Source organism: Rhinopithecus roxellana, chromosome 1 (assembly GCF_007565055.1).
Source record: "Rhinopithecus roxellana isolate Shanxi Qingling chromosome 1, ASM756505v1, whole genome shotgun sequence".
NCBI classification, from domain to species: domain Eukaryota; kingdom Metazoa; phylum Chordata; class Mammalia; order Primates; family Cercopithecidae; genus Rhinopithecus; species Rhinopithecus roxellana.
Genome location: NC_044549.1, coordinates 151,725,240 through 151,736,845, shown reverse-complemented (window position 1 = coordinate 151,736,845; position 11,606 = coordinate 151,725,240). Strand labels below are relative to the sequence as shown.

Below are 11,606 nucleotides of genomic sequence, written 5' to 3'. Positions count from 1 at the left end.
TAACTCTTGCTTGTATGAGTTAGCCTATGATAAAATTATTTTTGTTATACATCATTTCATTCAAAGTTGCAGTTTCCAAGAATCTATTGAGGACATTAAGTGAGTATTTTGTTCTTAGAAATAATGCTATGCAAGCAGACATACCTGTAAGACAAATACTAGAGGTGGAAAAGCCAGGTCAAAGACCAAATGCTCTTGTAGTTTACATTTTTCAGGACTGCCTTCTCTAGGGTTCATACAAATTTATACTCAACCTGAAACATGCACTCCAAAAAATACAAGCAAATTGAATATAGTGACCTATAGAAAGAATTGTACACAGCAGTGACCAAGTGGGATTTATCTCAGGATGGCAAGGTTGGTTTGAACATATGAAAATCAATTAATATAATTCATCATATCAATAGAATAAAAACAAAAATTACATGATTATCTCAATAAATACAGAAAAAGCATTTGACAAAACCCAACTTCCTTTCATGATAAAGATACTACCAACTGGAAAATAGAAGGGAGCTTCCTCAATCAGATAAAAGTCATCTATGAAAACTCATAGCCAAAATTATATTTAATGGCAAAATGAATGCTTTGTCCTAAAATCAGGACCACCTCAATGCTATCTGCTCTTAGCATGACCATACAGCATTACATTAGTGGTGCTATCCTTAGCAACTAGACAAGACAAGAAAGGCAACTGGATTGTAATGGAAGTGAAACTATCTGTATTAGCAGATAACAAAATTTTGTATATAGGAAATCCTAAAAAATTCACTTGAAACCTGTTAGAACTACTAAATTAATTCATCCAGTTTTCAGGATACAAGATCATATATAAAAATCAATTTTACTTCTACACACTTGTAATGAACAATCCAAAACTGAAATTAAAACAATTCCTTTTAGAATCATATCAAAAAGAATGAAATACCTAGAAATAAATTTTAACAAAGAAGTAAACCTTAGATTCTGAAAATTACAAGACATTATTGAGAGAAATTAAAGATCTAAACAAGTGGAAAGCATCTCATGTTTATAGATTGGAAGACTTAATTTACATTGTTAAGATGGCACTACTCCCCAAACTGATCTACATATTCAATACAATCCCTGTCAGAATCTCAGCTTACTTTACGTAGAAATGGGCAAACTAGTTAGAAAATTCAGGTCGTGTCGCATAGACCCAGTACAGCCAAGATGATCTTGAAAACTAAGAGCAAACAATGACAATTCACCTTTCCTTATTTCATGACTTAATACAAAGCAATGGTAATTAAGATAGTGTGGTACTGGCACAAGGACAGACACATCGCTCAATAAAACAGAACTGAGAGTCCAAAAGTAAGCCTGTATATGTGTGGTCAACTGACTTTCAACAAGGGTTTCAAGACCATGCAATGGGATAAGAATAGACTTTTCAACAAGTGGTGCTTAGACAAGTAGATTTGTACATGCAGAAGAATAAATTTGGACCTTTACTTCATGCCATATACAAAAATTAACTCAAAATATATCAAAGACCCAAATGTAAGAGTTAAAGTTGTAATATTCTTACAGTAAATGCTAGGGGTAATCTTTATGACCTGAGACTTAGCAAAAGATTCTTAGACATGACATCAAAAGCATAAGCAACAAGAAAAAAGTAGATAAATTTGGTTTCATTAAAATGAAAAACATTTGTGCCTTAAAGGACACTATCATTAAACTGATAAGACAACTCACAGAATGGGAGCAAAGATTTGCATATCGCATATCTAATGAAGGACCTGTCCCTAGACTATATAAAGAACTCTTACAACTCAACAATAAAAAGACAATTAACTCAATTTTAAAATGAGAAAAAATCTGAATTGCTATTTCTCCTAAAAAGATATAAAAATATATGCTTATTAGTATATGAAAAGATGTAAGAACCAGTGGGTAGGGCCAGGCATTGGGAGAGCTCCCCACGCAGGACAAGATGGCATCTCCTGCACAGCTGGACTTCAACCTGCAGGCTCTTCTGGAGCAGCTCAGCCAGGATGAGTTGAGCAAGTTCAAGTCTCTGATCAGAACAATCTCCCTGGGAAAGGAGCTACAGACAGTCCCCCAGATGGAGGTAGACAAGGCTAATGGGAAGCAACTGGTAGAAATCTTCACCAGCCACTCCTACAGCTACTGGGCAGGGATGGCAGCCATCCAGGGCTTTGAAAAGGTGAACGAAACGCATCTGTCTGGGAGAGCTGATGAACGTCGTGTGATGCCCCCACTTTCACCCCTCAGGGATAGTGAGTTGATGGCTGAGCTAGATGTTGCTTTAGCCTTGGTTCTGCCTCCATTTTACGTGCACATGTCACTTAACCTTGTTATATATGAAATATCTATATCACCAGTATATTGAGAGAAATAAAGGTGAAATAATTCACAAACAAAAAAAGAAAAGATGCCTGACAACTTTAGTATTCAAGGAAATGCAAATCAAAACCATAATGAGATAACACTTCATATCCACTAGGCTGGCTAGAATAGAAAGTTAGATAATAACAAGTATTGGCACAGAATGTGGAGAAACTAGAGTCCTCATAGACTGCTTATGGGAATGTGAAATTGTGCAGCCACTTTGGAAAACAGGATGGCAATTTCTCAAATGATAAAAAGTTCTCATATGATCTAATATTCTACTTATAAGTACATAATCAAGAGAAATAAAAACATATAAACACAAATGTTTATAGTGTCATTGTATACAATAGCCAAAAGCTGGAAACAACCTAATGTCTATGAATGGACAAATGAATAAACAAATTGTGGTATATGCAGTTAATGAAATATTATTTGACAAAAATGAAGTATTGATCACATGCTTAAACATGAATGAACCTTGAAAACACTATGCTAAATGAAAGAAGCCTGTCATAAAAGACAAAATATTATATGATCACATCAAATATGACATGATTCCATTCATAGGAAAGTTCAGAATGGCCAAATTTATACAGTCAGAAAGTAGATAAGAGATTGCTTAGGACTGGGAAGGAGAGTTGGTGAGTAGAGGGGAATAGAGAGTAATTGCTGAAACATTTAAGATTGCTTTTCGAGGTGATGAGAATATTCTGAAACCAACTATGGTGATGATGGTGCATATCTGTGAATAAGCTAAAAACATTTAATTGTATTCTTTAAATGTCTGAGTTGTGTGATATGTGAATTATATCTCAATAAATCTATTAAAAATGCCAAAAATGAGACAATGAGTGTTTATCATCTTTTCATATGTTTAGAGACCATTATATTTCCATTCAATGAACGATTCATTCATACTCTTGACAATTTTTCTTTTTTATGGCATTTTTGTTTTGTTTTGTCTTTTTCTCATTGATTCTAGGAACTCCTTTTATGTCTGAGAGATAAGTACTATCTTGATATGAGTTGCAATTTTTTTCTTTTTGACTTTGCTTATGATTTTCCCCACAGCAGAAGACTATAATTTTATGTATGTGCATTAATCTATCACTGCTTTTATGGCTTCCAGATTAGAGTCATAGAAAGACCTTTCCTAGTCCAAGGGAATAAAATAATTCTCCTGTCTTTACTCCTGATTCATACATGGTTACATTTTAATATTTGCCTTTAAATCTTTAATCTATTTAGCCACTTTTTCCTAACAAAGGTATGAAGTACGTTTCAAGTATTCTTCTATTTAGGCAGCCAGCCAGTGATACCAGAACCTTTATTGCAATCTCATCTTTTCCCTACAGATTTGAAATGTAGATAGTAAACTGCCTAATATATCTGGCTTTCTCTCCTTCCTGCCTTTTTCTCTCTCTTTCTCTCTTTCTTCTTTCTTCTTTCTTCTTTTCTCTTTCCTCCTTCTCTTCTCTTCTCTTCTCTTCTCTTCTCTTCTCTTCTCTTCTCTTCTCTCTTCTCTTCTTCTCTTTGTTCTTTATTTTCTTGACGGAGTCTTGCTCTGTTGCCCAGGCTGGAATGCAGTGGCATGATCTTGGTTCTCTGCAAACTCCCCCACTCAGTTTCAAGTGATTCTCCTACCTCAGCTTTCCAAGTAGCTGGGATTACGGGCATGCACAACCACACCTGGCTAATTATTTCTTGACTTTCTATCATGTATCATTGGTCTGTCTCTTCATTAACCAATATCAAGATGCTTTAAATATAGAAGCTATATACAGATGTTTCCTGACTTAAATATGGTTCAACTTATGATTTATTTTACAATGGGCTTATTGAGGTATTAAACACATTTTATACTAACGGTATCTTTGACTTTTGATGGATTCATCAGGACATAACCCTATTGTAAGTTGAGGAGCATCATAATATGTTTTAATATCTGTCTGCAAAGAGGCCCTTTACTTTATTGCTTTTCTTTTTAAGAGATTTTTCTGCCTAGCCTTGCTGGTTTAGTTTTATTTATGAACTTCAAAATTAGCTTTCTAGTTTCGTTGCACAAACAAAAATACACAAACAACAAAATAAGAAACCATCATCACATAAATGCAAAAACAAAGGCATGTTAGTCTTTTTTTAAAATATCACCTTACATTATTAAAACTGGATGGAAATTGACACCCTTCTAATGTTGATTTTTTTCTATTCAATAAGAAGGGATGTCTTAATTTGTTCAGTTCTTCTTTTGAGACATCGGCAGTGTTCTAAAACTTCCATTATATAAAATGTAAACACTTAAGTTTTTCCAAAAATGTTTTATCTTATTTTTGCTGCTGTCTTAAATGTATTTTTCCCTCACTTTATCCTCTAGTTTATTTTCTGTATATATGCATTATTTTGATTTTTTTTTTTTTTTTTTTTTTGAGATGAAGTCTCACTCTGTTGCCCAGGCTGGAGTGCAGTGGCATGATCACAGCTCACTGCAACCGTCACCTCTCAGATTCAAGTGATTCTCGTGCCTCAGCCTCCTGAGTAGCTGGGACTGTGGGCATGTGCCGCCATGCCTGGCTAATTTTTGTATTTTTGGAAGAGATAGGGTTTCACTATACTGGCCAGGTTTGTCTCGAACTTCTGACCTCACGTGATCTATCCGCCTTGACTTCCCAAAGTGCTGAGATTACAGGTGTAAGCCACCTCGCCCAGCCTGATTTTTGATTTATAATTTGATACCCTGCTATATTGCTAAATCCTCTGACTTAAGTTGCTTAAATTTTCAAGGAATATCGTTATCCCATTTACAAATTTCATCAATGTCCTCATTTTCAAATTTTAGGCTTATAATTCCTTTTTCTTCTTAGTGTTGGTTAGTATAATATTAAGTAAAAATGGCTCTAGCAAGTATTTACTTTGTCCTGAGTTTAGTGCAAATTCCTAATGCGTCACTTTAAAACATTATGCTTTGTGCTGAAATATGTCTCGTGATTACGGTTGTACATTTACTTACATTATTTATATTATTATCCATCAGTTCATCTTTTATTTAGTATTTTTATGAACAGATTTTAAATTAGTTTCAATAATATTTCTCCTTAGGTTTATTAATATAATATTATAATCACTGAGAATTAAGCATCTTTGCAATTTGGGAATAAACCCTGTGTTAAGTTTTTGATATGCTGGTTGTGTTAGTCTGCTCTCATGTTGCTATAAGTACATGTTTGAGAATGGGTAATTTATAAAGGAAAGAGGTTTAATTGACTCACAGTTCCACACCTGGGGAGGCCTCAGGAAGCTTACAATCATGGAGGAAGGGGAAGCAAACATGTCCTTCTTCACAGGGAAGCAGGAGAGAGAAGTGCAGCATGAAGCAGGAGGAAAGCACTTATAAAATCATCAGATCTTGTGAGAACTCACTCACTATCATGAGAACAGCATTTGGAAACCATCCCCATTATTTAATCAGCTTCCACAAGGTCCCTCCCCCAACACGTAGAGATTATAATTCGGATTGCAATTCAAGATAAGTTTTGGGTGGGGATACAAAACCAGACCGTATCGCTGGTGTTTTAGTCCATTCTCATGCAGCTATGAAGAAATACCTGAGACTGGGTAATTTATAAGGACGAGAGGTTTAACTGACTCACAGTTCCTCATGTCTGGGGAGGCCTCAGGAAACTTACAATCATGGAAGAAGGCTCTTCTTCACAGGGCAGCAGGAGAGAGAATTAGTGCCAGCAGGGGAAATGCCACACACTTACAGAACCATCAGATCTCCTGAGAACTCACTATCATGAGAACAGCATGAAGGAAACCACCCCCATGATTCAATTACCTCCCACTGTGTCCCGCCCATGAAGGATTATGGGGATTACAATTCAAGATGAGGTTTGATTACCAAACCGTATCAGCTGATGATTTAAAGAAGAATTATTTTGTTTCTTGTTACTTTCCAGTATTATTATACTGATATTAGAAAATATGTTCTGTATTGTTTTCATTTTAGAGAATTTGTCGACTTTTTTTTTTTTTTTTTTTTTTTTGGTCTCATCAGTTTTCTTGAATCTGACCTGAAAAACTAAGGATAACTAAGGATTTATTGTTTATCATCAAGGCACAGAATTTAAGATATATCAATCAGATGTCTTTTTTATTATGTTATTTAGGTTTTCAGTATTGATGTCTTTTGTACTGAAAGAAGTAAATGAAAGTCTTCTATTTTAGTGTGTTTTGATCCAATTCTTAAAAGTTCTTAAATTTTAATAGTTCTCTAAGTCTCCACAAAGTATCTGCTAAAGTTTGTGTGGTTTCTCCTCTCACCCAATTTCAGTCAATACAATTAACTTTCTTAATATTTATCTTTATAGTGTAAAATATGCCTATTCTATTACTTTACTTGAGCCTTAGATATTATGTTTTGAGTCCCAGTTACTACTGGCCATCTTCCAGCTTTATTCTAACTTCTAGCTTCATTTCCACCTTCCTCCTCTCATTTATATTAATTGTATTTCTTCTAGATCATCAGCATTTATGTTATTTATATTCTATCTTGCCATCTAATAATATTTTCAAAATGTCTTTGTTCTACAGTCAAATACCTTCTTTAACTGCCACTCATTTTACATTGCCCTAGTTATCTATTTATTGGCTAAAGTTGGTCTTCCAGTTGCTTTGTTTGTTTTCCATCAGAAAGGCTCCTGGGATCAGCTATTAATATGTCTCCTTTATACTTGGAATTCAGGTTGGCTTGATGGAAATTCCTTAGGTTACAATTTATTTCCTTAAATAAGAGATTTTTTAATCATCTTCAGCCATTGAATGTTGCCGTGGAGGAATCTGAGGCTAACGTGTTTTTTCACTTTATTATGGCTTGAACTTTTTCCTGACTGCCCAAAAATGATAATTTGTTTAAAGTCTAGTAACTTTTTTGAAAAATAGCTCTATGTTGACTGATCTGACTTTTCCCTGCCACATGATGTTCTCTTTCAAAATGTAAATTTAAGTCTTCTTATATCAGAAAAATTTCCTTCAGTTATTTTTAAATATTTTCTCTCTTTTTATCACTTTTTTCTTCAGAAATTATGTTTATATTTGATCTGCTTTGTCAAACTTCTATAGCTGTCATTTTCACTCTACTTTGTTTCTTTATTCGATTTTCATCCCATACCATGTTTATCATTTTTCACTAATTATTTTAATTCAGTGTCTTTATTTAAATTTATTTGTATTCTGAATTTTGTTTTTACTAAATTTTACAATATCCATTCTCCTTTGTGCTTCTTGTGTCTTGTCAGCTCATATTTTACCTCCACCTGCATGTCACCTCTTTCCCTGAATTTCTGTATTTCAATTTTGTGATTTTTTTTTGGAGCCATGATTGGTTTATTAAATTTTAAACTGAATGTTACATTTTTGGTGATGATTTTCATGTATTACATGACAATATGCTATCTGGTACATCTCCTTTTTCTGACAGGAAGTTATGTTTCTCTGTTTTCACTTTCCTTTCTTATAGTTTCTTTTTTTTTCCTCTTCAAATTTCTTTTTACCATCTTATAGTTTCTTTTATCAAGGCTGTATCAGATCATCTTATGATATTTGGTTGAATGAGTTAAATATTCCTTTTGTGTTTCCTGCAAAGATCTGGGAAGGGGTAATTGAGAAGCAAGTATATTGTAGTCTTCCAGGACTTTTCTCTGAAACAGTCTCTCCTCTGCTGCAACCAATACCACCTGTTTTCTTCAAATAGAGCCCCACTATTTGTTTCTTTGTGAGGATATACCTCCTCAATTTCTCTCAACCAGTCTGGGCTTAGGAGGACTTCTTCCTGTTCCAGGTTCCCCAGCTCTCTTGTTGGTTAATTCAACAAAGGAAAACAGTTCTTGTCGAAGGGACGCAGCTGATCCTCCCACCAGCAGAAGCTGTATTTTTGTGGATCCTTCTGAATTTATAGAGGCTGCACTCACATTTTGACTTTTTCCCCCCATTTTACCACACGTGTAGGTTTTTTCCAATCTTAGGCTGTTTCATCTTATCCCTTCTCAAAACACTTAGCTTTCCAAATTTCCTTTCACAAAGGCTCTTGACCTCCAGGGAAGGCACGTTTTGTTCTGACTTGCTGCTACTTTTCATTCTTCTGGAAACTTTCCTTCTCTATAATGCACCACTGTTCCCTATGCCACTGTGTCCCATGGGGCTAAAGTCAGTTTTAGCAGCTTTAGACTATACATCTGAATTTGTGGATTTTTAAATCTCCAAGTTAAACAAAAAATGGAATTTGCTTATTGCTCACTTTCTTTCTTGTATTCTTCTTTCCTTCCTTTCTTCTTCTTCTTCTATTTTTTTTTTGGAATAGGGGTTCCAGAAAGAAAAAAAGGGGAATGTTCATATTGTACCTAGCTCCATATTCGTACTCTCATTTCCAATGTTTCCATATAAACAGAAAATTAAATCTTAAAACTTTGTCTTTTTGCTATTCAGTGCATGCAAATGTAGCCTTTCCATCAATGCAATAAATTTGTTAGTATTTTTAGTGTGGTTTCATGGGCCTGCAACCACTGCAGTTGCACAAAGCCCTATACTCAGGAGACCCTGCACTTGGGTTTAATGTCCTACACTGTTTGCTGTCTTGAAAGTCTTAATAATTTTCTATTTGAATTTGTGTTTTGTAAGTTAAGTCCTATAGGACAGCGGAGCGTGTGTGTGAGATTAGACCCTGGGCACATGTACTGTCCTGCTTCCCATGACCTCACCTCCCTGAGACAGGTTCTGGGTGCCCTGCCTTTTCCTTTAGGACCACTGCCACCTTTTGTCCAGGGAGGTAGCCTGGTTGCTTAGAAGCCCACATTCTACCATTACCCTCTGCCCATAGAGCATTGGGCAGATAACTTAGTAAGAGCTTCTCACCCTCCTCTAATCCAGATGCAAAATTCATTCCAGTGTCTTAATTCTTTTAGGATGCAGTCCTTCACCCACTCATAATGGGTTGACTGGAAAGCCTTTAGGAAGAGGGGACTGACCAGTCCTTCCTTTATTCCCGGGCCCTGTATTTGCATTTTCCACCAGCTCCGCAGATTATGTAGCCAGCTTTGACTGTGACAGTCCTTTCTGGGTACCCACAAGGGTTCCCAGGAGCCCCCACAAATACCAAAATCCACAATACTCAAGTCATTTCTATAAAATAGTATAACGTTTGTATATAACTTACACACATTCTCTGTGTACTTTAAATAGTCTGTAGATTACTTACAATATCTAATACGATATAAATACTATATAAATGATTTGTATATGGTATTGTTTGAGCAATAACAACAAGAAAAAAGTCTGTATATGTTCAGGACAGATGCAGTCCTTCTTTTTATTTCAAATATGTTTTATCTGTCACTGATTGAATCTACAAATGTGGAACCCATGAATATGGAGGGCTGACTGTATTTACATTCTGCTATTTAGAATATTGAAACTAAGATATAACTATACATCTAAGAAGGGTCTGGGTCAGAATACTGGAGTCCCTGTGCTTTATCACTACTTTTGCCAAATAATACCAGATGACACCATCATGATAGAGCAATTAAAAAGTCAACTCTGGAAGTCCATTGAATTTGATCTCTACAATTGGGGTGCTTTTTAAAACATTTAGTGATACGCCACTGTATGCTTGTTAGCGTATTAGGTAATATAAGAACTACAGAGATTAAATACACTCGGTTTTTGCCCTCAGAGAGGCTGGATATTGTGTGTGTGTTTGTAGGATTTGGAGAGGTGAAGGCGTGGCCCGGGGTTAGGGAAGAAGAGTTGGTGGTGATAGTAGAGGTGAAGTTAGCTCTATTGTTGGGGAAATAAGTCATACAAAGTGCTAATCGAAGTTCAAAGAAGGGTAAAATGAAATCCTACTATTTAGGGATGGCATCTTGAGGAGCATTTAGTCTGGCTTTTTAAGGATGGCTACGATATGAACATGCAAAGAAGGAAGGTGTGACAGCTAGCACAGAGATGAATATTTAGGTGAAAAGGACTCTGTCCACTGGGGACTGAATTTGCTTTAGAGATTGGGGACTGAAAACTAACAAGATTCAGTTGTTAATGTAATGAGTCCTTGGTTTTACTAGTAGCCTGAGACCATGGGTAGCATTTAAATATAATAATCTGTATCCACTCATGTAACGTTAACATTAATTATTACATATGAGTCCCTTGGGAAACACTGGGATGAGCACATCCCCCACTCAAAGGACTTTGATCCAAAAGGGCAGAGAAGAGTGGTAGATAAACAATAAGAGCACATGTGATAAGCGCCTTGAATGAGATATGGAAATAAGGCTAGGGGATTCCAGGGGATGGAAACATTCAAGCCTTCAAGAACGTCAAGCAATTCTGTATCAGTAGGTGGCATTTCAATAGACTTTGAAGGATGGAGAATTTGCCACTCTCGACTAGGGGAAAGGATGCCCAACGGGAGGAACAGCATGAGCAGAAGTAGGAGAGTAAAGGGCAAGACAGTGAATAGTGACAAATTCAGTTTGATAAGGGTAGCAGTAGAGATTGTAGGGAAGGATTTTGTGCAGCTAAAGGAATGACGGGAGATATCTTCACAAAGAATAGTCAGTCTAGAAGTCCTTTTAGGTAGTCCCAAATTTATAACATAAACAATGGAAGAAGGACAGTACAAAGAAGAGCACTAAATAAGAAAGCATGAAACTGCTTCAGAATTGCTGTGAGGTTTCTTTCCTCTGGAGATGAAATGTCACCGCATTTCTCAGATGACAATAGTATGATACTGCTCCAAAGGGAAAAGAAAAGGTACTGACTCTGACAACCATAATTGTATCTGGCCATTTTCTCTTTTTTTTTTTTTTTTTTTTTTTTTGAGACGGAGTCTCGCTTTGTCGCCCAGGCTGGAGTGCTGTGGCCAGATCTCAGCTCACTGCAAGTTCCGCCTCCCGGGTTCACGCCATTCTCCTGCCTCAGCCTCCCGAGTAGCTGGGACTACAGGCGCCCGCCGCCTCGCCCGGCTAATTTTTCATATTTTTTAGTAGAGACGGGGTTTCACCGTGTTAGCCAGGATGGTCTCGATCTCCTGACCTCGTGATCCGCCCGTCTCGGCCTCCCAAAGTGCTGGGATTACAGGCTTGAGCCACCGCGCCCGGCCCATTTTCTCTTTGTATCATTGGCTGTACTGCAGGCTTTCAATATAGACTTAGAGGATGACTGGTCCAAAGACT

At 36.3% G+C, this 11,606-nt stretch overlaps 1 protein-coding gene across 1 annotated transcript; it reads left to right on the top strand.

The window, feature by feature from the left end:
• Positions 1 to 1,957: 1,957 nt before the first annotated feature.
• PYDC2 (pyrin domain containing 2) lies at positions 1,958 to 2,377 on the top strand. The gene has a single exon (XM_010385836.1). It carries the CDS (start codon positions 1,958 to 1,960, stop codon positions 2,375 to 2,377), a length of 420 nt encoding a protein of 139 aa, XP_010384138.1.
• Positions 2,378 to 11,606: the final 9,229 nt, after the last annotated feature.